Here is a 26,896-nt window from a genome sequence, read left to right on the forward strand (position 1 = left end):
GGCTTTCCCACTTAACCATGTGACCTTCAGCAAATCGCCAAATGCTTGTATCTCAGCTGCATCACCTGTAAAACAGGGTGCTAATAATACACCTCAGTCACTGTGAGGATTAAATAATTTATAGAATGCTTAATATAACCCCTGACAGCAATCAGAAAGTTAGTTATTTTTAATACAGTTACTAGTAATCCATTTGCAAGGTCTTAGATTTAAATATTACCTGAACCCAAAGACTTCAAAGAAACTGAACACTAGCTTTTATTTCCTGTTTTTTAAAATGACCATTAAGACTATAGTTTATAATCCGCCCTGATTTACCAGATCCTCTGTTCTAGGTAATGGGCCTTTTCACTGAATTTCCCTCAACATGCCTGTGCATTGGCTTACTTTTTTGTCTAGAATGCAAACTTTTCAGGGGTGTTCTTGAGTTTCAAAGAATAGAATCATGAATGACACTAAGTAAAACTCTGGGAAGGTCATGAGGCGAAGAGTCGACCACACCAAAATTATCCCGAGGAACTGAGCTCCTATGCCAGTGATAGGGCTCTCCAGGCACCAGAGGAAATTAAACCGCAATAAAATTCACCACTGGCTAAACGAATAACAATACCAATGGGAAGTCTCATCCAGGTAACAGAATGTGATGACCTACTGAGAAACAAGGACATCTTAGTGGCTTAGGCAACATGGGTAAGAGGTTGGAGGTAGGGATGGAAGACGAATGCTGCATAAGCACACATGCACACCTAGACAAGCTTTTGTATTTATAGAGGTCAAGCAAGGGGAGTGGTCAAGGCAATGGCGAACATACAAGAAATAGCAAAGATGCAGCTACTCAAAATGTCATTTACATAAATCTTTCTAGGATTCTTGTATCAGAATATACTTTATAATCTTTTACCATTTGAAGATTGAGTCATTCAACTACACAACACAGAACAAAAGTTATATCTCATAAACCAGTACCTGCCCACACTCACAGCAGTGAGGGGAATCAGAATCAAGGTGGCACTGTAATTCCACTTGATTCTAAAAATCAAGTCTATTTGACATCGGTTTGAAGCAACAGAACCTTTATCAGATTTCCCCTATTAAAGAAAAACCCAAGGAGAGATGATCAAGCACAAATGATCACTTCATGCATTTTATTGATAGTCTATATTTTAAATCTGCAGTATGACATCTTACATAGGGAAAAAGCTTCTTCCTAAAAGATATCTATTAATAATCAAACCAGCTTTAATATGACTGACCTTTCAAGGTCTTGTTTTGCATTAAACAAGTTAATTTTTAGCAGGTGTAAAGCACTGTACAAAAAAAAGGAAACTGGGTACATTCTCAAAATTTAATACAGGGCTTCCCAACCAGGAGTCTGCCAGACAGATATTGGAGATGGGTGTTATGTTCAGGTTTAAATAGAAAGAAAATGAGAAACCAGATAAAGCAAGCCAACCAAATTCACTTCACTTTGTGCTCCTTTCTGCTTTTTTGAAAGTCTCTCCCAGAGGTCAGGAAGCCCTGGTATAACAATCACGGTAGCCTTTACAGAACATACATTTCTGTGCTTCATGTTCAAAGACATCAAGGCAGCCTTTGTTACCGTTCCCCCTCCAAATCCCTTCAGGTTCTCATAGGCTTCAGAAGGCTTTCCAAGATCGCTGCCCAGTTCTTTATATGAATCCAAGTAAACACCTAGACCAAAGTAGCTCTCTTCCTTGGAGAAGATAAAACAGGCACAGATACATAACCAGGCCAATTGCGTACCTACTCAACTTGATACCTAATCACATGGCCCTACATCTTTCAAAGCAGCACCAGGGACAAATGGAGCTATCAAGAAGTAAAACCCAAAGACCAGACAGTTAAAACACATACAAATCAATCAGTTAAAAGAATGTTAGCAGAGGGGCACTAAACAGAGTTAAGGCTGGACAGCTGGTTCAACCATACCTTGGTAGTGGAATAAATCTGCAAGATGACGAACTGATAAGAGGAACCCTGAAATAACTAGGCACAGTGGTATGATGGGGTTCACTTTCACTGAATGTCTTCAAGATATCTAAAACTCAATCCAAGTGACCATAAAGCAGCTTGTGAGTCTTTAGTGAACAAATCCTAATCAACAGATATTTAACTGTAATTTTATTTGAGTGTTGGAGGGTGTGCCTATTTCCTTCCAATTTGAATTAAAATACCCATATAGACATGAAAATAATCATAAAACTGATACAAACTGTTGTTATCCCTTGGGAGTTCCAATACCTCTATTCCACGCTGTATTTTAGATACAAAATGGAGTTACTTAAATCAAGTGAGATTACTCACTTGTTGGGAATATTACATAACATTTTAGAAACGTTCCAGTTATGAACTCAATTTCAGAATGCAAAAATTTTTAAAAGGCAGGTACTGAACCCATAGCTGTTTCTTAGTTGCTTATTAAAAATCTGATTTAAAAATAAGTGAAGTACTAGTTCCCCAGACCTTGCACTTTAACTTCCCAAATGAAGCACGTTATATTGACTTACAGTTTCAAATTGTTTTTTAGAAGCACACAATTTACTAGTTAATGAATTACAACACTGTTACTGAATTATTAGACATACTGAATAATTATACTATGCTTGGGGGAAAAAAATGCCTGACACTTTAACATGTGCCTTATCAATCTCTTGTATTACTAAGGTACAGAATACTTTAAAAAGTAGCAATCAGCACAGTCTTATAAGACAAGAAAAGAACAAAAGTGCCCTGCAAATGTGGCTTCTATGTACTTAATATTGGTAATACATTTAACAGGGAAACCAGTAAGATAAAACTTAAAAATTCAAATAAGGCAGATTACAAATATTTTTTGTTCACAAAAGAACAGAAAAAAGGGGGGGAGGGGGATAAAAATATCCTCCATGTTTAAAAGTATCAACAACCACCACAAGGTGCCACTGTATTCTACCAAGCTGTAGAAATGGCCTTTTAAGAGGCATTTTGCAACATTCACCTCCCTATCACATGGGTATTTTGGGAACTGAGTGAAAGTCATGGCTGATGCTTGACCCATTTCATGTTGTGGACATCTAGAGGGCAGGTGGTTAAATACAAAGCACATTAGGTGATAACCCTTCATAAATATAATTTGAGACACTAACACTAAGAGCGAATACTTGGCACGGAAAGGACATGTTTTCCCAGGGAAAAAAAAATTACTTGAGGTAACTATTATAGCCAACCAGTTTCCTAATCTTAAAGTTTGGATGAACTCCAATGACCATGTTTTTAAGAGATTATATATATAATCCTGGTGCTAAATGTTTGTTGTTGTTACTGTTAACTGTACAATTGATCATTACCTACACTCCAACACTAATGTGAACACTTTTCTCAATTCCCACCTCCATTAACCATTACCACCACTGAGGTATAACTAATGTGTTGTTTTTAGAGCAAATATTCCAAATTAACAACATGGCTCATCTTCTAGTGTTGCTACAGATAAAGTCTGCAAACTTTAAATCTAACTTCTTCAATTTTGTTTTTAGTACTAATAAATCTCAATCTAGTCAGCTGCTTGGAGTTAAACAACATACCGCCTCAAACGTTTCAGACTAGTAAGTAAGTTTTTTTAAATATCTGAAATATTCAAGGAAATTCCGTTTTAGTACTTTCCCCTATGCTTTGAACAATGTAATCTCCCAACATTGTTTTTTATTGTTCCTATTACTGCATGAAGTTCAAACTAGGTCTTCAAGACAGAACCTTTCTGTAATAAGAAAAAAAAGTGCAAAGATACAAAATGAAATGTAAAGTCTTTTGCAAGAAAATGCTCCCTCAAGGGAACAAGTGTTTGGATGCTGGTGGGAAAAATGGTTTTTGTTCTCCATCGTACACCTGACACCTAGAAATGACCTTGTCTTCAATGTCCACAACACTAGTAAGTATATATCAGTCATGGACCTTGCAAAATACAAAAAAATTAAGTAGCAAATTCCACGAAAATATGTGAACCCATTCTACACAATCCAATGGTAATTAATGAGTGCAATTGAAAAAGGTGTCCACATGCACATGTCCAATATGTGCATTCTACTAAAGGCTAAAAACTTAAAATTCTATTTCCAGTGTTTATGAATAGCTTCAATATCTACATTCATAATCAGCATTCTGCATGAGTTACCTCTTTAATACTTCACAAATGAGTAATACATCTTGGGAGGTTAGGAAGGTATTCGTTGTCAATAACTTTCTTTTATGCTTAGAATGTGCTGCAGTTGTTTTTAAACTATTTAAAATGAACACCCCTATAATAGGGACATTTTATACCAAGAGGAAAATGGGTTTGTTTTTAGCCAATCAGGACTACCCTGCAGATCTGAAAACCGTAGATTATACCCTTAGTAAAGGAGACAAGGAGGCTCGCAAATATAAAGGGAATTCTGACTTTTACATGGACAATTTTTTAAAAAGATAAAATGTATTACATAAGCGCCATAAACAGTAAAATTTGCTTATATTAAAAAAAAAAATAAGTGAAGCTTTGTTTGGACATTATTTCCTTGCAAGAGCAGTACATATCCTTAGTAAACAACTACCATATTTACAAGTTAATTTCCTTGATACTTAGGTAGGATTGAAAGCCAGAGGAAAACATGAAAGAATGAGCTTTGAAATAATCTTTACAGCTAAGTCGATAACAGTTAAGGTAGCCAGATAATTCCTAAAGCAGACTTGTTCATTTTGTAGAGGATCTGACTATGCCTGGGTAGTTAGCTCACTTCGTTAAAGGCCAAAGATGTGTTCAATTCCTCTTTGGGCCCATTAGCTTTTCCCAGGAAAATAAACAGTCCCCCACAGTCAGACTAATCCTAACCCCAACCGGCCTCAAAAGACAAACTGGGCGAGGGTACTGGGGTTCTTCACAAACCTATTCTTACTACTAAGGAAACAACATAAAGTGCATGTCCCATAGATCGTGAGCCAGCAGTCTCATCTTCAAATATGGGCAACACACTTACAATTTGAATCTCAAATAACCCAACACAACTCACGTTCAACAAAGGACAAAAACCCCTTAATTTTTCAACTGATCTTTAAATGTGAGGTGTTAGGTTTGTGTTAGAGAGATAGTAATGAAATATTAACAAGTGTGCACTGGTACCTTAAATGACTAATCTCGAAAACAATGCAAATTCGAGACTTTCCTATTAGTACACACATCTGTACCAACCTCAATTCTTATGCTAGAAGTGGTTTATAGTCTCTTTCCTCTGCCTTTTTTTTTTGAGGAGCAGACTTGTAAAAACATCACTTGATGTAACTTGTGCTAGGTAGTAGTGGTTTGTTTTTCTTAAACCAAAGCTCTGCCAGATTTGCCGATCTACCTCATCTGCTCAAGTAGAACACCGTGTCAAGGATCTCACCGTACGAAACCAGTTTACGTCTGGATGATCACTGTCTTCGCGGAAAGTTTAAATTCTTCAGAGCAGTTTTCTTTACTCCTCCATCTTTCATTTCCTGCCTAAATCCAAGTTAAAATACACAATTCCCGTTGGTCTTCACTGCAGTTCAGTTCTGCACTCTGTCCTTTCTTTTGCACGTCACAGTAGCTGTTCACATACATTAAATATTAGAGATATGTTCTGCTCTTGACACCTACACACTTACAAAAGCAGCTTTGTACTTTGTTTGGTGTGTTTTTTACTATGTTGGCTCACAAAAAGCAGTTTTTCATTTCTAAGCATGGTACTTTACAATTTTTAATGCATTAATACAACAGTGCATTGGAAAAGTACTGAGCCTCTACAAAATAGCTTTACATTTTTAAACAAATGAATGTGATTTTTTCACTTACACAAGCATAGGCTTTTTTTTTAATATTTCCACAAGATAAATATCTCAATTAAACTATAAGCTCACTCTACAGTGTGCCACAGTGATGGGCTTAGGAGACAGTTATACACTTAGAAGATCCTAACCTTAGTGTTATTTACACTGACATGTCCAATATCACCTCGTCTGAAAGGTGAACGAATGATATTCAGCATGAAGCTGAATTTGTGCCAACTAATAACTGGGAATGGTAGAGCTTTAAGCAATCACTTAAGAAATATGTACTGTAACTTAGTCTAAACTGGGAATTTCCTTCGCCCGTCTCTCCTACGGCGTGGGAAACTTTAAAGATCAACATGAAACAGATAAGAGCCATCGCTAAGGCAGATCTTTCAAGATAACAAAGGAGAAACTGACAAGTGTATATGATAACTTATCAGTAATATCAATTACTGGTACTAAAATCAGATTTTTATGTCCTAAAACATTGCTTTTGAAATATTTCCTTTTATTCTGGAACAGAAATTGGAGAAAGGACAGTGATTCATTCAGAAAGCAATGACTCAACTCAGGTTGCTACTTTACATTTAAGCACCACTCAAAAAGTGGACATAAAGCAAGTGATTCCTGTTTGCCCATCACTATATCAGCTACATAGCTGAGAGTTCAGACCTTAATTACACAACGCTTTCTCTGTTACCAGAAGCTAAGACTGCTCTGCGACAAATAGGACAAGTAGAATTCTCGGATAGCCACCGATCGATGCAGTGGACATGGTACTCATGGGAGCAAGGGAGCTTACGAAGTTTGTTTCCTTCCGTATATTCTGTAATGCAAACACTACAGGTTTTTAATGCATCGTTTTCACCAAAACTTCTCATTGCCAAGTTGTCAATCTGTTCTTTGGTGAGTCCTCTAGGTTGGTCATCATCATCCTCATTTAAGAGGAAAAACTGAGCCAGACTAAGGAAGGGCAAAGAGCCACTTTCATCAAATGTTACTGGGGCCCTGTGTCGACCCTCTCGCCTGGCACCTGCTGAGCCTGATGATGAGCTTCCTTCATTACTGCCTTCAAACACCTCTGAGCTAGTCTCTGAACTTTCACCACTGGAACTGGAACTAGGACTGGAACTGGAACTAGAATTGGAACTGGAACTGGAACCAGAACTGCTACCACCACCAGAACCCCCTCTTCCATTCCGTGACTCTGCCCTTTCCATATTTCGACTTGAGACTGAGCCACCAGGCTCTGAATCACTATCACTGTACATAAAGTAGCTTAACTCACCAAAACCCGTCATTATCTGCCTTAACATGGTCTGAATTGCAACAGATGTAGTCTCACTTAAACCAGTATTTAAGATTCTACGAATCGGAATTCTGATGGTACTGACATAGGTTCTCACGCCTGCCCGCTCAGAGCGTGAAAACGTACGCCTAAAACCTCCTCGTTCACTTTCATAAGTGACGGTGTTGTTCGGTGTCTGAGATCTTGACCGAGTTCTGCTAGCTATGCTATCTCTCTGCCGATATTCTCCAGGACGAACTCTTCTTACTTGAAGATCAAGGACTATGGTTGGAGGTCTCTGTCCTGATCCTGTAGATTCACCACTGCCAGCTGTGTCTGAGGAACCCGTTCCTTGTGAGGCATTTCTTGTTCCAGAAGCTGCAAAAAGACCTCTACTTAGCAAGTCAGGTCCACTTATTTGCTGTCTCAATGTCACATGGTGCCGGGTTCTAGAACTTCCCTCAGTCTCATTTACCAAAGGATGCTCAAAAGTCTGAGATGAGATACTATGATGAGATCTTCGTGGAATTTCACTCATTGGATGGAGAGGTGACCTACTTCTTTCAGCTCTCGCTCGGGTTCTCCGATGGTCTGGGCTCCTGCTTCTCGCCCTTCTCTGACCTCTGGTAGGTGCTACTTCTGTTAATGCTTCAGTTGAATTTCGTTCTGATCTAGATGGCCTTGCAGGTGCTGATTCAGATTGTGCATTTTCTACTTGCCTTTGGCTGTTGTTGTCCATATTTTCTCCACTAGAACGCCTTGCAGATGGCTCATTTTCGTTCTCTGGATTTTGGCTCCCATTATTACGGTTAACATTGATCTCTAAACTGAATCTGAAATCACCACTGTTTGGATTAGTCCGGCTCACTGCCCTCCAAGATTGGTTTCCTCTTTGCCCACTTCTTGTTGTATTTCCAGTTTGTCTGACAGAGTTAAGCCAGTCTATTATAGAGTCACCATTAGACACATCATCTGAAGAGTCTCCACCTGTTTTAAAAAAAAAAAAGGGAGGGGAGAGGAAGAAAAAGGAACTACTAAAATTAGGACAATCACATAGTAGTGCTCTGAAACTCTGTACTAGAAAAAATTAACAAGGACTCAATAGATTTCACATTTATGGATTTTTTTTAACTATACTGCATACATTTGCAAGTGAAGGCAGGAAAGTTTCAACTTCACTGTGAAAGAGCAAGCTCATCTTAGAGAAATTTAGAGAATTTTTTTAAAGGGAATCTGGAGGAAGTCTATTTCCAGTACTTTATCATATACAGAAGACTAGCGTACGACTGTGGACTGTCACAAGACGACATTTTCTCGGCCCACTGTCAAAACACTAATGTAAGCAAAGAAGGTAAACACCAATTAAGGTACAAGGCTAGTATTTTAGTTCAAATTACATTTCTGTCAAATTTTCATTAGTCTACAACATTTCTTCTAGTCTCTTGACTTAAATGCCTTTGATTATACACGATGTTTTAAAATATAAGACTGCTAAAGCCAACTGCAAAAATGTAAACAAAGTTTAAGGTTTAAAAGTATTTGAATACTTCTTCATGTTACCAAGATTTTAAATTAACAAGAAACTGGAGATCAAACCAAATGAATAGTCTGAATCTAGCATAGTACATATAATGACTCGTTCAAGAACCAAACTGTTGTCACAGCCTCCTAGGTTAGAGCGTCAGATTCCCCACTCCACATTGGGAGAGAAACACCAGACGTGAGGTAAGAGCAGGATTTCTCAACAGTGGCACTATTTACATTTTGAGCCAGGTAATTCTTTGCTGTGGGGGCTGCACATTTTAGGATGTTAGGATGTTTACCAGCATCCCTGATCTCCACTCACTAGATGCCAGTGGCAAACCCCCAGTTGTGACAGCCAAAAATGTCTCCAGACATTGCCAATGTGACCTAGGGGGCAAAATTATACCCCGTTGAGAACCACCAGGTTAAAGAATACAGCATTTCCTTCTGCTGGTGAGGAACTCACATGTTTATAAAGAAGGAATAATTCATTAAGTAGGAGGAAATTTCAATGGAGATAGAAAATCAAGAAAAAAAAATCACATTTAAATAAGCCATTTCTCACTATGTCCTAATTAACACAAACAAACCAAAGGTGAAACAGGAAAAAACCATGTTGACATTCTCATCAAATATCAAGAAAATGCCAGTTCTCTTTTTATGAGCAGTTACTTAGCACTAAATTAATTTGTGCCATTTCTGGTAATCTTTGGCTGACATTTACTGTTATGAAGTTCCTTATCCATTCCATCCTCTACCCACTCCCCAAAGCAAAATATACCTCTATTTTCATCTGAATTTTGTGGTGGAGGGCCCTCTTTAATTTGTTGTAGTCTTCTCAGCAACTCTTCCTCAGTACTTTCACCTGAAAATAGTTTAAAAATGTTTGCCAAATCACAAATAAAAACCAATGACTCTTACCCATCCGAGATGAAAACCAAGGAGTGAGTAGAAACCTAGGTAAAATTCACTTCTTCAGGAGCATGACATTACAGCTTACATTTATACAAGTTTCTTTCCACTTTACTAAATGCTTTTTCATACGATATCTCATTCTTTAAAACCGCAACACTGAGAGGTAGATATTATTAGCTGCATTTTAAAAAAAGGAAACTGAAACTAAATGAGAGACTCACGTGCTAATAAGTGGCAGGACCAGAATGCCAACTTAGGCATTCTGATTCAAGTCTGGTACTGTTGGCTCAAAATGCGCTCCCTCTCATTAGAGTCATGCCAACTGACACCTTACCTTTTAAAATTTAAGCAATCGCTCAAAGCTTAGTAGAATTAAACAGAAATATGGAAGAAAGGGGAATAACGATTTTTAACTAGGATCAAATGGACCTAATCAGGCAAAAGAGAATAACCTAGAACAAAGTTCTAAATAACTGACAATTTTACCCAAGGCTAGCTCTGGAGGACTATGATTGGGACATATTCAGGGAATCAGGTGACAAAACAGAATAAGTCTATCCTAGATACTAAAGTTCCCAATAGCTCTTCCACACGCAGACTCATGTCTAGTAAGTTAAATAAAGCTAACAACAAAAAGATCACTTAGTTCCACTCTTTTCAATTCAGCTCACTATAAATTCACAAAATAATTCATAACTAAAAAAACCTGATATAGGATAATTCCAAATATGAGTGAACAGAATCAGGTAACAAGCACAGCAGTAAATGTCATTCTATACCCCTTGTAGTAAAATCATACTTCATAATGGCTAAAGAAACATTTTTAAAACAGGTTAATTTTTAGAAGACCAGCAATTTACATATATAAAGCCTTAAACTACACAACGCATACCTGGGGTGCCTAGCAAATTGTTATCCCTCATAAGCCTATAATCTTCTTCACTCAGGTTATTTACAAATTGATAGAAAGCTTCTTCCCGATCCAATCGGTCCATCTGACTTCTGCGCTGTGCTGCAGACTGATCACCACTTCCTTTATCGTTAGAATCTGAGCTTTCCATCTTGATGAACAAGTGGAAAATTATCTAAAAGGAGAAAGGAGATCAACTTTGAAAACAGAAATCAGTATGTATGCTACAGAACAGTTTTAATTATGTGAAAATCCAGAATGCAGGTTGAGACATGGATTTTAAGACCTCGAACGAATAAAATTTCATAACAGAAAAACTCCTGAAAAGCACTGTTATACAGGAAAAGACTAGGTCAGGGGTTGGCAAACTATGGCCCATGGGCCAAATTTAGCCCTGGTGCCTAGTTTTTTTCTCCTTGAGATCTAAGATTGGTTTTCCACTTTTAAAGGGTTTTAAAAAAAAGAGAGACTATTTTGTGATGTGTGAAAATTACATGAAATTCCAATTTCAGTGTTCATCAAGTTTTATTGGAATACAGTCATATACACTCAGTTACACATTATCTATGGCTACTTTTGTGCTTTAGTGGCAGAGCTGAGTAGTTGTGACAGAGATCAGATGTGGCACTCTCACTGCTTTGCACCGGTGATCTGTGCACTATAAGTTGCAGTGATGCAATTATAACTTGACAGCATTTCAAGTGCCAAGCATACTGTGACATTTTTTCAAATTACCAGTGCACTCATCAGGTCAAATGAAGAGAAAGTGGACTTCAAATGTCACCCTTAAAGGCACAGTCGAGTATGGATTGTTATCAGACTAGATGGCAAAGATTGTGTTTATTATGCAATGACACTATAACTGTGCTAAAGTAATAAAATATACATCGATATTATCAGACTAAGCACTCACAAAATACTCCCAATTCACAGGAAAGCTACAGTCCAAAGAATTAGAAAGTTCACAACAAAATATCTCATCACAAGATATTTTTTTCACAAAAATAAGAAACAACGCTTCAATCAAAGTTAAGTTTCCAAACAGCTCATTTGTCAGCTAAGCAAGGAAAGCTGTTTATGAATGGTGAGTTAGTTAAACTGTTTGATTGCAGACGCAAAAGAAACGTGTCCAGAGAAAATAAACTTAAGATTATTAGCCTTTATTGCTCAAAAAGTTGAGGATACCGGGACATGTCAATAATCAATTGAAAAGCAAGGCAGCAAATGATTTTGATGGTTTTCCTTGGCTCTTGATGAGTTGACAAATGCAACTGAGACTATTCAGTTGTTGTTTATTCAAGGAGTCATATGTTGATTATTCAAGTTTGAACTAACTACAGAAGTAGCCTCTAGGAATAGTCTGCATGGAACAACTAAAGGTGATTAGAGTTTCAAAGAAGTTGAGAAAACTCTAATTCAGCACAACCTGAAGTGGAATCTGCTAAGATGTGTTACAACTGAAATGCTGGTAAAAATGTGTGTTGAGTAGAAAAAGACCTAGTCGGGAACATTTACAAAGCTTGTGAAAACGTACGGTGTTTAAAATCTATGGTTATTCATTGTATTATTCATCAGCAAGCAGTATGCAGAAAATATCTGATCTATCATATTACTGAACCAGCAGTATCAATGGTGACCTTCACTATGTGGACTTAACTATCATCAGTTCTGTGAATTTTTGTCAGAAACAGAAGCTAAATATCCTGATTTGCTCTACCACTTGCTCATTTTGATGGCTTAGCATTGGTAAAGTTTTATTGTGATTGTTGTACCCAGGTGCAAAACTGAAATTTCTTCTGAATGAGAGCCACCCTCAATTACTATTACCAAACAATGAACGGATCAGGAAATTAGCTTTTGCTGCACACTTCATATCTCTTAATGAATTCAACCTAAAATTACAAGGCAAAACACTGCTTATATGCAAAACTTACACTGCAGCAGTCATTTCAACAACAACTAACATGAGAATCACAATGCCAAGTTGCTTTATACACTTCTTGTGCTATCAAAGAAATGAGAGCTCCATTCCCATAGAAATTTGTAGGAGATATATTTTCTGAGCATAAATTACAGTTCCAGAAGTATTTTTTGGAACTCAACGTAAGTACAAAGGAAATTCCCTTATTTCAAAATCCATTTAGCTGTTCAACTGAGGAGCTTCCACCTAACCTTCAACTGGAAGCGATAACTCTGCAGTGTAATGGTACACTAACAAGTAAATATCAAGAGAAGAATCTAACAGAATCCCTTATTATATGTCTTCTAAGGTATGAATATGCTTCATTAAAATTATATGCTTGTGGACTGATTAGACAGCAATACGCGTATGTGTGAAAAGACATTTTCAAAGGTGAAATATGGAAAATCTCATTTCAAGTCAGTAACACTAGATGAACATCTACAAATCGTTTTGATAAGAAATACGCTTAGCCTCAATTAAGCAAAATGTTATCCCCCCCAAAAGAATGCCATTCTTCTCATTAGCATACCTACATTATCAAACATTGTACTCAATTATTATTACTACATTTTGAGTTTTATCAACAAAAACTTTGTGGAAATTTGGCTTCTCTCTTTTTATATAAATAAGTATATAATATCCCCAATTTTGCTTTTTGATCAGCAAAGCAAAAATAATATTTACTATTTGGCCTTTACATAAAAGGTTTGCCAACCCCTGCTCTAGATAGCACATAAAACTAGCCAAAAATTCTTAATTATTATTCATTACTTGTACAGACATAGGAAATTACTATATTGGCAGATTTCCTAATACTCTCAAATTAACCATTCTAACGAAAAACAATAGTAGTAAATAAGAGAAGACTCCAAACAAAAAATTTCATCCTCTAATTCTTTTCCTTCCAACCCCAGATGGACCCTATTTAAGTTCGCATTGACAAAATAAAAGTTAATTCCATGAACACATGAAAATCTGATTTGTGGAAGAGGTATAAACTATATTGGTATTAAGATTTAATCCCACACACAACATGTGAAGTTATTTGGATGTTCACAAGTCAAAACTAAAGAGAAAAACAAAAACATACCCTCTTTCGGACATAAAAAAGAAAGAAGCCTCTCTACCTGTCTGCTGAACCTAAACAAATGTTAGTTTAGACATGGGCACATCTGGATCTCCTTTCTTTTATTTACATCATTATTTAAACAAATAAGAGGAGCACATCAAGGAAGGGGAAGGAGACCTCGATAGTTTTGGAAAGAGTTTCCTAATCTCATAACTAAGATTCCTTAACTTTGGTAAAACCAAACTAGAGAAATTTCTGAAAGATGGTGTTTTTATAATAACTTGAAACTTTAAGACTAGAAATCAACAGCTTAAATAAAACACTCATAAAAGTTACACGGGCCAAGTAATGAAAAAAACAAACAAAAGGAAGCCAAATTTTTCCAAATGTAGCCAAGTAATACAATTTGGTATTAGTAATAGCAAGCAGCTAATTTTAAAAAAATACAGAAAAGCACACAGGAAAAAGAAACTTTGGCCACAATTCCTCAAACCAAAGACAACCACTAGTAACATTTGACTAATATTTTAAATGATAATAACAGTTAAGCTAATAAAGCTAACATTATGAACATTAATAAAGTTAAGACAAAGTCTACTTGTGAAGGATCAGTAAATATTTCTGAAAATAATTTATAAAAAGTACAACTCTGGGGGCCGGCCCGGTGGCGCAGTGGTTAAGGTCACACATTCCGCTTCTCGGCGGCCCGGGGTTCACCGCTTCGGATCCCGGGTGTGGACATGGCGCCGCTTGGCAAGCCATGCTGTGGTAGGCATTCCATATATAAAGCAGAGGAAGAAGGGTACAGATGTTAGCTCAGGGCCAGGCTTCCTCAGCAAAAAGAAGAGGACTGGCAGTAGTTAGCTCAGGGCTAATCTTCCTCAAAAAACAAAAAATACAACTTTGTAGGCTTGACAGGCTTTAATATAAATCTTTCAAGGAAGGCAAAACGTCTGATAAGCTCTGACATTTAAGGACATGAACCAAAGATAACAGAAAACTCACATACCAAGGACTGTTACAAGAATGGCACAAAGTCTTAAGAATAGCACCAGGGAGGTTAAAGCTCATAAGGAATAGAAATTCGCAAAAATACGGGGAAGATTATTTAAGTCTTTGAAAAACAGAATCTGAAACAAGAAAGGGGTCTTGTACTGAATGTGTGGGGGAGTTGGCATATTAACAGAAAATGGAAGGTAGAGGCACTCAACTTCTATTTTGTTTCTATTTTATTCAACAAGGAGGATAATCACCTTCCAACTGCAAATAGTGGAAAAAACAAACTTCTCAAAGAGAGAATCAAGAGCCAAAACTGCAAAACTTCTAATAATAATCTTTGAGAAATCTAGACAACAGGAGAGATGCAAGAATACTAGACTCAAAAATGATCTAACCTTCAGGGCCGGCCCCATGACCGAGTGGTTAAGATCATGCGCTCTGCTTTGGTGGCCCAGGGTTTTGCCAGTTCAGATCCTGGGCACGGATATAGCACTGCTCACCAAGCCATGCTGAGGGAGTGTCTCACAACCAGAAGGACCTACAACTAGAATATACAACTGTGTACTGGGGGGCTTTGGGGGGAAGATAGAAGAAGAAGAAGAAAAAAAGAAGACTGGCAAGAGCTCAGGTGCCAATCTTAAAAAAAAAAAATCTTCAAAAAAAGTGAAGTCTATAAACTATATAGCACAGAAAAATCTGACAATAAACCTAGGGAAAAATATCAGATATATTGCATACATGTAGAAGAAAATATGTTCACCAGAAGTGGGGTTCCCTGCCAAATCAGCCTCATTTGCTTTATATAGGTATGGTTGTCAGCCCTGGTTTGCTCATTACAATCACCTGGGGGAGCTTTCCCTGGGATTGGCCAGACAGTGATAGTTTAAAAATTCCACGGGTAATTCTGTAGTGTAGTCAGGGTTAAGAACCTCTTTGACAGGGACATCAGGATAATACTGCTTGTATGTTCGTCTTAGTTTCTGTACAGAACCTGAGAAGGTTTCTCATCCTATCGTTATGAAGAAATGTGGCCTAGAGCAGTGCTTCTCAAACTTCAGTGTACAAATGAATCACCTGGAAATCTTGCTAAAATACAGATCCAGATTCAGCAGGTTGGGGGTGAGGCCTAAGAGCCTACATTTTAAATAAGCCTCCAAGTGATGCTGATGCTGCTGATCTTAGAATCACAGCTTGAGTAGCAAGGAGCTTGATGACAATACAGTTGAATAGATTTACCGTTGTCAAACACCACCCTCAAAGGTTACGGAGCAATGTTAACTTGCAAACAGCCCTGTCTTTAGAATTTTAAAAAGGACCATGTCAAAGACACGCTAAGCAAATCTATAGACAACTCAAAGCTGGGAGTTAGTAATGAAGATGTATATGATAAATAATACTCTGAATTCTCAGTGGACTGTGAGGATGAGCTGAAATCAACAAAAATGATGGTAAATTTGCTACCTTGAACACCTTATTAAGGGTTATCAAACTAAAATAACCCAAAGTAGGAGTACAGAGTAGGGGAAAAACCTGTCTTGGAAGTTCACATGAAGAAGACCTCAAGTTTTTAGCAAACAAAAGCTCAATGAAAAGCCTGTTTGGGGGGCCAGCCCCGTGGCCGAGTGGTTAAGTTCACGTGCTTCCCTTCGGCGGCCCAGGGTTTCACCGGGTCAGATCCTGGGAGCAAACATGGCACCGCTTGTCAGGTCATGCTGAGGCGGGGTCCCACATAGCACAACCAGAGGCACTCACGACTAGAATATCCAGCTATATACTGGGGGGCTTTGGGGAGAAGAATAAAAAAAGGAGATTGGCAACAGTTGTTAGCTCAGGTGCCAATCTTTTAAAAAAAAAAAAAAAGGCCTGTTCGACCCACCTACTAAGGAACCTATCAGAATCACACGTTGCTTTCATAGACCAGCGTTCAAATTAACAGTCCCACTGCAACCTGCTGTTCAGACTGTATGTGGAGTTTTTGAAACATTTTAAATACCACCAAATGGACACTGTTGTGTTTCAAACACAACAAAGTATCTAGAGTGAACAAGATGGTGAGAAGCCAGGGAACATCACAAAAGAAATAACTGAATCACCTGGAGCTGTCCAGCCTGAAGACAAGACTAAATATGGGCTACAGGGTCAAACCAGGGCCAAAAGTGAAGAAGGCCAAGTGAAAGGGCCAAAATGTGAAGAAACATGTGAAGCAGACAATTCTTCCTTTTAATGCAACAGTTTAACGAGTAAAATTGTCCAAAAGTGGAGATGTAGCCAGCCTCTTGAAGCAAGCAAACTACCCATCTTGAGAAATATTCAAGCAGAGGCTGGATATTAAAAAGGGGATTCCTTATTACGTGGGAGTTTGAACAGACTGATTTCAAAAGACCTTTTGGACCAACATGTCAGTAAGGACGGATAAGTCTCTTGGTTTTCTATTCCGGGCGTAGGGTCATATTAAGCTACATATTTCAGTGACACAATTTTGTTGTAACATTTTCAAGACCAATCCACTTATGTTGCCTCATCCTCGCCCTCCAACACACCTTGTGCTTTTACTACCTTCACAATTCTACTAATGCTGTTCCCTCCTCAGGCCCTTCTCAGTCTCTCCCCATTTCACTCACTCTTCAAGGTTCAATGAAATCTTACTTCCTAAGTTTTTACTGACTATCTCAGCTAGCAATTTTTTCATCCACCTCTGCTCACAGCATTTGTCTGTGCCACTAGAGTGGCACTTCCTGCCTTACATGGTCTTATATTTTTGAAATATTAATTTTATTAATCTATCTTATTTACCCAAGATAACCAAAATATTTCAACATGTTAACATGAAAAAATCAGTGAGATGTTTTACACTTTTTTAAATAGTAAGTCACCAAAATTTGGTGTGTATTTCACCCTTATAGCACATTTCAAGTTGGATGCTTTCAATGGTTAAGAGTGAAATGTAGTCCTACCAGAACAACAAAGTTGTGTTTAATGGAAAAATATTTTACACTGCTTCAGTTTTAAAATTAAAGAAAATTAAAAGTTCAATTCCACAGCTACACTAGCAACATACCAAGTGTCCAGAAGCCACGTGGGCTTAGCGGCCACCATATCAGCAGCTTTAAAGAATTTCTAAGGTAGAGAAATTCCACATATGGAAAGAGCTTCAAAGTGTTCCCAATACATTGTCCATGCTCTATAAACCCACTATTTATCCATTCCCCTTTATGTTTTTCAAAAGTAAAATAAAATAAGGTTGAATACTCTACCAATACACATGGGATAGATGATTCTTTCCTATGTTCACCAATCTTCAAGATTCACTCTTGCCCTTTTATAATTTTTATCATTTCCTAGACGGGGACTAGAGACAAAACGTTATACATCTATTCAAAACCCTCCCAACACTGTGATTTTAGAGATTATTGAATGCTAAACAGCACATGCCTTATGAGCTTATAGTTTATTCCATGCAAGAGGGATTTTCATTTTGGTTTTATTTTTCAATTCAAAATTTTAACGAGACACACTCACAAAGCAACATGTAAACAAATCCAAATCACTATTACTTCCATGATACCATGCTGTTCTCCTTTCCCCCTACCCTAGCATACACACGCCAGAGAAAATCAAGGAAAATATTTTCCCCACATGACATCCCTGCAACACACTTATTTTTTATTTCAAAATTGCAACCAAACTGGCAAGGCTTCATTAAACAGAATACACGATACTGTTGCTAAGGAATAGGTTTCCATTAAAGAAGCAGTTTGTTTCTTGTAGTTGATTAGGGGACAGAGAGAGAAAAATCTGATTTGCTTCCCTACTTTTGCCCAAAGCCTCCATTCTTTCTGCCTTATTCTGCATATCCCCTGGGCTGGGAGTGGGGTCAAGAGATTTCGGCACTGGCAAGACACCTCTATCCTCCAGGGACATTAAGGGGTGAGCTGTGGCTGTGACACCTGCAGAAGTCCCCTGGACTAGAAGTAATTACATTTTGAAAGAAAAGGAAATTCTGAATGTAAGCAATGCCCTCAAATGCTTTGCAAAATAATCTTACTCACACATACCCAATGAGCTTGGTCTCATTTTAAGCAGTCCCTTCTCTACCTAAGTGGCATAAAATGAAAAAATATAATAAACCTAAACTAAAGTTCAGCCCCTGGTAGATGTAACGTCACTACTGTTTGGTAAGTGAAAATGAACCTTTTAAAGGTAAAGCATGCCAAAAAGCTCAGGAGACCACAGTCCACATGATCAAATATAGATCTCGCTCCATTTTGGTATGAAAATATTAGTGAAGAATTATGTTAGCAAAATGGCTCTCTAGATTCTACTCTACGGTGAACAACGTTGTGGTACACTTCCAGTTTAACCAGTAAGAGGAAAAGAGAACCTCCATACAGCCCTGGACTCCTATCATCATAGAAGAGAGGCTCTGAAATTTATTTATTTAGTTATGTTACTCTCAGTTATAATATTCATGGGCATAAATCAGAAATTTTGCATTGAGCACACGATTAGCACTAGCCACTTTTAAATTGAAATATTCCTATGAAATGCTTACCACTCAAACAACTTAAGAGACCACGACTGTTCCTAAACCACTTGAATCTCTCTCTTCCCAGTTATAAGCAATGCCCACTACCCCGTATTTATGCAGCCCTTTACCTATATTTCATTTAATCCTTGCAACAATCCTGTGAAGTAGGAATCACCACCTCTATTTTACAGATAAGAAACAGAAGCACAGAGAAAGGAAGTGATTTACCAAAGGCCATGTGGCTAGTAAGTGGGAAAAGCCAGTAATTAAACCCAGGTCCCTTGATTCCAAATCCAGTCAACTTTTCACTAAATGGACAACTGCCTCCAAATATACACCAAGACTACAGACTTTAAAATACAGTCCTTCAATTTCAATAGGCACGCCTGAAGTATTTAACCTCACTACGAGCTCTTTCATACCATGTTCTCTCCTGGTATGAAAACTTCCAAAATGACAAAACACCTTTTGTAAGCAGTACGAACCCAGCAGGACTTATTTTTAAATAAGTCAACTTTTAGTATTTTTGTTTTAAATACAGTTGTCCCTTGGATAAGCAGATATTTTATTAACCTTATTTCTTTCAGAGTACTGTGTGCCAATATATCCAAATCCATTTCTGGAAACAAGCAGCCAAATTAGAAATTTTGCCCAGTCGTTTCAAAAACTACTGGTTTGGTCAATGAATGTGTGACTGTGTCAGGAAAATTTAATTCTGGGGAGGAAAAGCCAGCAAGAAAACCAAACCTGAGATTTCTGTAATTAAGAAATTTAAAACAGATTCTTACTCGCCTTGAGAATTTTAAAGCATTGTTAGTGATCTCCTTTTCTCCTATAGTCATTATCATATATTAATATAAATTATGCAGATTACTATGGTTCTGACCACTGCTAAAAGTATTTAATTCTAATACACGTACACTAATCTTTAAAAAGTGTAATCTTGTTATGATATTAGGGCAAAAAGTCACTTAAAACATATTGTTTGGTACTAATGGGTCAGGAGACCTGGTGCTAAGTATAAGCACACATGTAATATATTCAGTGGACACACTGCATCATACATAGTACCCAATTAAGGAGACTTAAGGCACCAAAATATATTGTTAACAAAACAACACTTTACAAAAAAATTCTGAAATTCAAGTGTTTGCATGAGTATCAATTTAAAAATAAGCCATGTCTAGTAAGTTTGGAAGAAATAAACTTTTTAAAAACAAAAAGGTATGGTGGGAGTGAGGAATCAAGGTAACCTAATAACCAACAACTAAAGACTCTTGAGCATTTTCACCTTTCACGTGTGCTCATACAAGCTCCAAACTTAACAGTGCTCTGAAGCAGAAAATGCCAATTAAAAAACAATCATAGGTATCAACATAAAAATGTGTCATACTGAAAAACGAAGAGCAAGCATCACTGTTTGCAACAGAGCATCATTAAGAACCTCATAGACGGCCGGCCCCGTGGCCGAATGGTTAAGTTCTCACGCTCCGCTGTGGCGGCCCAGGGTTTCGCCAGTTCAGATCCTGGGCGCAGACATGGCACCGCTCATCAGGCCATGCTGACGCAGAGTCCCACATACCACAACTAGAAGGACCCACAACTAAAAATACACAGCTATGTACCAGTGGGCTTTGGGGAGAAAAATGAAAAATGAAATCTTAAAAAAAAAGAACCTTATAGAGTAGATGAGAATTAATAACATGCAATTCTTGTCAATAAAGAAAATGTTAGCTCAGTAATATCACCAAAATGAAAAATATTTAATGCTGTTAAAAAAAGTCAAATCGCAAAGAACTGCTGAATTTGAGGTCAGGAGGTAAAGTACCATTGTATATGCAGTTATCAAGTGTTGAGAATTCTTCATATATTAAATGTTTAATTAAAGTTTTATGACATTTGTAACAGATAACTAAAAGGTTGATAACTACCAGATAGTTTTTATTCTATGAGCAGCAGGGTGGAATTCAGCTCTGTGAAAAGGAAAAAATAGGAGATAGTGGGGGTTCTAGTGTTGGCTGTAACATTATCTAGCTATGTAAATTTGGCCAATTCATCCAAGCTCTTATGCCTCAGGATCTCCATCAATAGTAGAGTATCGGATCAAACTATCTACAAGGTACCTTCCAGTTCTATAAATCTGTGACTATGAATAACATATAACCCAGGTCACATTACAGTACTAAGTCAGAAAAATAAAACTTATGAAACAACAGGAATAACTAGGATATAAATTTAGAAGCTGTGCTTTTCCCACTGCCATTTCACCCATGCACCTGTCTCCCCCATTTTGTGCCCATCTTTCTTTTTGCAAAGAAATGTAAAGTATTCCTCTTTAAAAAAACAGGGCAAGGCTGATGGTCCACTACCTTTATTTACTGCATGATACCTCTCATCACGCAAATTGTTGATTATTTCCAATACTGGGCTGTCAGAGCATGCTACCAAGGCCTCCACCGCTGCTGATACCACTATAAGCAGTACAAGGTTATCGAATATTATCTGCATTGCAATGGTAGCGCAGCCTTGCTTATATTCTTCTATCTTTACCACTTGAAAAAGATAGCAGAAAAAAACCAAAAGGATTCAGAAAGGTCCCTCATGTGTCTTATCTCTTGGCAGGAAGTCTACTGACTTGCAGCTCACAAACAATTCTGACGACTACACCCTCTGAAACAGTTAAATTGAAAGAGTAATAAGAACGTCAACAATCAAAGGACAGAGACCAAGACAAATGCTGCCAATTCACAGGATCAAGTTAGTGAAAAAAGGAAACCACTGTCGTGACATTTCAACTCACTCAAGTACTTCAGACAGTGAATTTAATCTTCGATTACCCATTTCATGTTCTTTTATTAGCAGGCCACGCCACTAAATTAGAATTTGGTCTTATCTACACGAACTCAATTCTAACTTGCTTCTCATTATTCCCAAGTAGTCAAAAAACGACTCAGAAACCCAAAAGGTTCATATGTCTATTTTAAAAAAAAGTTATTAATGTAAAATCACTGATTACTGGCAATTCTGGTGTTAATCAGTAAATAAAGCACTATTTTTAAGGACATAAGTTTTCCATCAAAAATTAACTTTTATAAAAGAGTGAAGCCAATTTCTAAAATTAAAATCACTTGACCAAAAAAGAAAATATTATCTATACTAATGACTGTTCTATTATTTGAGGAAAACAATTTTGTGTTACAGAATCAAACATGCTGACAACGGTGCTTTCTGAACGAGTGTTCCTACATAGAAATGATGACAGAAGTGACCATATATCCCCACTTTGTCCAGAAGAGTAGTAGTCTACACCTGTTGTCCTGTAGTAATTACTAATATGGCCCTTTTTAACTCTCAAAAGTGTCCAAGTTTGGATAAATTATATGGTTACCTTAGATGTAAGTGACACTAATGGGAACTTTGGTCAACAAAAAAATGAACATTGTCAATAAGAGTTAACTCGTTTCTTCCTACAGTCAAGTGGAAAGCAAGAGGAAAGAGCTGTTTTCCATTCCAGAAAAAATTAAAAACATTAAACACAAATATCATTAAACACAGGTTAAAAAATTAAACAGAACCTATACTTGTGAAATTATTTCAAGAGGTCCATGAATCTACATAATTACCATGCACTGTCTACAGATATCTGTCTCACACATATGTAGATGCTGTTATGACTAACGAAATTAAAAATCGCGGATTGGAGCACTAAAATATGAGAAAATCTACAACAAAAAATTTAAACTAAGTATTTCAGTAGCAAAATCACAAGTTCATAAATACATTCTCAAATTCTTCAAAATTGCCAAGACTTCTATGTCTAAAAAATACCTCAATTGATGAAAGAAAAACTGAACTGCTTGATTATCTGGGAAACTTCCATGTTCAAGGTTGAGAAAAAAAGATGGAAAAAACCAGACACAGAAGTATTACTGCTTTCTTAAACTGGTTATCAAAATGTCAAGGGATTATATAAACTGGATATTTTTTTAAATCAATGGGCCATAAGGTTTTGGAAAGCTTCGTGTTACAAAGAAATGTTAAGGAACTGGACTTACAAAAGAAAAACCTGTCCCAGCCCTAGGCAGTGGCCCCAAATTCTAGCACCTCATTGGTCTGCGTTTGACAGAGGACTTTTCACTTTCTAATTCGTTATCCACTCTATGGTACATCAAGGGAAGAGGATGCTGGTGAGTGATTTGCTCTATCACAATCCACTAGGGCTGTGGAAAAAGTAGTAGACATATTATAATTCCATAAATGCAGACGCTCCAATTGACTTGGCTTATTTAAGGCCTCCCTACATGGTCACTGACCTCAAAGAATATATCCCACCAGCCTAACATTTCTAGATATCATTTCATTATTAAGCTATTTCTCAAAAGCATTTCTGATTTTAAATTAAGTTTATCAAATTATATCACAACCAGTAACAGCTGAAGAAGGAACCGTGACAGACAAAAAAAGGGGAGGGGGGTAATTGCTAAAGAAGTCTCACCTGCTTCATAAAGCAGCTTTCCTTTAAGTTAACAAAAGTTTCTGATGCAACAAAACCTATAGATTTTTTAACTCCATCTTTCATTTTCTTTGCATTTCCGATCTAACAGGAGAGCAATTAAGTCTAGAGGCATAAAAGTGTAGTGACTTCAGCATCAGACAGACCTGGGTTAAAATGGGGGCTCTACCACTTATTAGCTATTTAATTGAGGACAAACTACTCAACCCTTTCTCTGTAAGAGAGTTAACATCTTCATGAAGCTTTGCTGTGAGGATTACAAGAGCAGGCATGTGACGCACAGGATCTAGCACATAAGCATTCAATACAAGTTAGTTACCAATTTAGGCTAACTACCCATCCCAGTTTGCCTGGGACAATCCAGGTGTGTACCTATTCTCCAGGCATAATTATTAATAAGGTCCCTTTTGCTCTTAAAAGCATCCCGGCTAGGGCAGTGAATTATGTGGTTACCTTAACAATGATGATGATGATGAAAGGAGTGAATATCAATTAAGAGTTATATATCAATTATGATTGATTGGATCTTGAAGGAAAAAAATCAAACACCACACAAAAAAATCTAAGACTATATTCCTGTAAGATATTCTACTGATATTTCACTCAGTTATTCAATGAACATTTAACAGCTGTTTATTTATACCCATCCCATTCCAAAATGATTTAAGGCAGCAAATTTCTATCTTGTTCTGTTTTATACAGGTACTGGTAAACTTCAGACATTATTTTAAAAGAGGAAAATTCACAGATAAAGAACTAGTGAGTTCCAGCTGTTCAGAAACACTACTGTTTAAACTGCCAGTGAAAAATACCCATTCTCATCAGGAAGATTGCCCAACACCAACTAACATATATCAAATAAGCCCATCCAATTATAGGGCCTGCAAAACGAATAAATATTTTTAAACATGCATTCTACACATAAATCATCAGGAGACGCAACAAAAAATAAATTACCTGACTGTTATGACATAGTATTGTAATACAATAAACTGGATTTTAGTTTTCTTCACTCTCTGCTCTAGAAAAAAAAAGAATCCATTATTCTTTCTCTTTTATAAGATAGACATTTTCTTTGAAACAGACACATCCTACAAAAATACACATCCTATATATTTTAGTTACACACACACACACACACACACCCCCCATAACCCAACCTAATCCAATATTGTATCAGGATGTTCGGGGAGATTGAGAAGGTCAAAGGGAACCAGGAATCTTATATGTTAGATGTAAGATTTCCTTTAAAGGCTGAGAGCCAATCTACTTTTTAACATAAGCCTGCTTAAAATAGGCTTTTCTTTATCCAACCAGTAATTATTTTCAGATTCTGATAGTTTCTTTTAAGGACTTATTTGGCACATTACATTGGCCTAAGGCAGGAGCTTAATTTATGAAAGATCATCAGGACATCTTAGGCTAAAGAATGAAACATTTCTCAGTGAGAGAAGTGTCCTAAAATCGTATTTTAAGAAGCGTTTAGATTGGTCTTCCTGGGTACTTTATTTTTACAATTCAGAAAACTGATGTTGGGGGGGCTATAACTGAGCCCGCCTGCTCTCAAGTCACCCAGGACGGACACAATGTATCTGATGAGGTGATGAGTAGTTATTTTGTCTTTAGTTACAAAGAGTCAAAGAAATGATTAGTAGTAGTACGTTTATTTCTTCCTCCCTTCAATCATCCAAAGCCACCGCAGTTAATTCTGATTCAGGAAATGCGGGCTCCTTATTTCCAGAAAAAAATTATTGTGGGGCTTTGCAAATGGTAGATGACAACCTGATATAAACGCTTCCTCTTGCCCCAAAACTAAAGAATGACCTAAATAACAAGCCTGCTAGGCCTCAGATTCCCGGACTAACCTGTGGAATAAGTATGGTGAAACTGTCTAGGGAAGGAACGTGGCTGTCTCCTCCATCTTGAAATTAATCAGCATAAGGGAAAAAGGGACTGAGTATTCAGGAAGCAGAAGCCCAACCGGTTAATACTAGTTACTAAAGCTACGGCGTACGTGGCAGGTACCGCCCGCAGAAGCGGAGACCCTTAGGCTTTTTTCTGAGGGGGGAAGGGTTGGGTCGTTGGCCGACTGAACGGAAATTAACTTGAAAATCATTTGGCCCAATTCCCATCCTTACCCAAGAAAAACAACAAACATGCAACGGCTTTTCCCTCCCTTTTGCTGGTGGGGGTGGGGGTGGGGGGGGTCCTTGCAGTGATATCTGGCAAAGGATACGCCAGGGTTATTCAAGCAAGGGAGTAAACCACATTTGCCTCAGATCCTCAGGGAAGATGTCATCGTGGCCCCAGGGGGCGCCTAATTGATCGTGCCCTTCAGAAGGGCTGAAAATGGGGTTTTGCAAATCCTGGGAAATCTAAAGGCCCAAGAGTTCCTAGCATCTAACTTAGAGCAGCCTGATTTTCCTCCCTCTTTTCCCAAACCCAAGCCCGCCATGTAAAAGCAGGGGAACGAGGGAAGCCTCCAGAGAACGGGGAGAAAAACCTGAGACGATCAAAGATTCTCACGCCTGAGGCCAAGACTCGAAAATCGCCTCCCCCAAATTCTTAGGGCTCTGGAGGGCCCCAGCTGCGGCTCGCGCGGCCACGGAAAGGAAGTACTACCCACCTCCTTCCCCTTCTTCAAAGAGCCTGTCGACTATACACCCAACTAAAATGGCAGCGGCGACTACGCCACGGAGTCCCCCGCAGCAACCGGCGCCTGGGGTCCGGAGGCGGCGCTGAGGCGGCGCTGAGCCTCCGCCACGACGCGCCACTCGGGCCATTTTGAGAGAACGCGGCAGCCGTGGCTCCGCTGTCTTCCTCTCGCTCTCCATCCATTTCTCAGAGGATTCCCAAGGCTTCACTTACTCGGTTTTAGTGTCGGGATCCGACTCGGTCGGTTCGGCCGCCGCCGCCTGGGCTCCTGCACGCCTCCCCTGCTGCCACTTTCAAGCCCGCCTCCGATGAGTCGCTGGTTGAGACCCGCCTCTAGCCCAGCGCCTGCTCGGAGACGTTGCTCAGGCAGCCATTATCTTCCCCATTGTTACCAAGCAGCGACAGGAAACGACTGCCCACAACAGGAAGTGATGATGCCGCGTCCCGGCCCCGCAGCCCCACTCCCAGCCTATTAGCCAATCCCAGGCGATTCCTCGAAAAGGCTCGGCGGGAGGAGGAGGGGGACAGCCGACGACGCGTCAGGCGGGCGGCGGTCTGGAAAAGGAAAGCTGCTGGGACGCCCACCATGTGACAGGCCCCACCCTCCTTCGCCATTTTGAATTGTGGCGAGAAATTCGCGTTCTGAGAATTGTGGGAACCTTAGCTTTCCCGTTTTGAAAGTGAAGGACGTCACTGTCTGACTGCTTGA

General features: G+C 38.3%; 1 protein-coding gene across 3 annotated transcripts; it reads right to left on the bottom strand.

Annotated features, from left to right (window-relative positions):
• Window positions 1-1,130: 1,130 nt before the first annotated feature.
• On the bottom strand, window positions 1,131-26,605 carry RLIM (ring finger protein, LIM domain interacting). Of its 3 annotated transcripts, none has more exons than XM_014827409.3 (5): window positions 26,401-26,590; window positions 24,490-24,553; window positions 10,443-10,635; window positions 9,417-9,500; window positions 1,131-8,098 (listed from the first exon to the last, which is right to left on the bottom strand). In XM_014827409.3, the coding sequence occupies exons 3-5, from the start codon at window positions 10,609-10,611 to the stop codon at window positions 6,501-6,503; spliced, it is 1,851 nt and encodes a 616-aa protein (XP_014682895.1). In that variant the 5' UTR covers window positions 10,612-10,635; window positions 24,490-24,553; window positions 26,401-26,590; the 3' UTR covers window positions 1,131-6,500. The 3 variants fall into 3 exon arrangements, with proteins under 3 accessions (XP_014682895.1, XP_014682896.1, XP_014682897.1); XM_014827410.3 differs by lacking the exon at window positions 26,401-26,590 and adding an exon at window positions 25,398-25,448; XM_014827411.3 differs by lacking the exon at window positions 24,490-24,553 and having other exon boundaries at window positions 26,401-26,605.
• Between the last annotated feature and the right edge of the window lie 291 nt (window positions 26,606-26,896).

This window comes from Equus asinus, chromosome X (assembly GCF_041296235.1).
Source record: "Equus asinus isolate D_3611 breed Donkey chromosome X, EquAss-T2T_v2, whole genome shotgun sequence".
NCBI classification, from domain to species: domain Eukaryota; kingdom Metazoa; phylum Chordata; class Mammalia; order Perissodactyla; family Equidae; genus Equus; species Equus asinus.

Excerpts from the sequence above, each read along its gene's own strand:
- RLIM (XM_014827411.3), bottom strand. The coding sequence starts at position 10,611 with ATGGAAAGCTCAGATTCTAACGATAAAGGAAGTGGTGATCAGTCTGCA. Across the intron at positions 9,501-10,442 it reads CAATTTGCTAGGCACCCCAG|GTGAAAGTACTGAGGAAGAG; the intron begins GTATGCGTTGTG and ends AACTATTTTCAG. Across the intron at positions 8,099-9,416 it reads AAATTCAGATGAAAATAGAG|GTGGAGACTCTTCAGATGAT; the intron begins GTATATTTTGCT and ends TTTTTAAAACAG.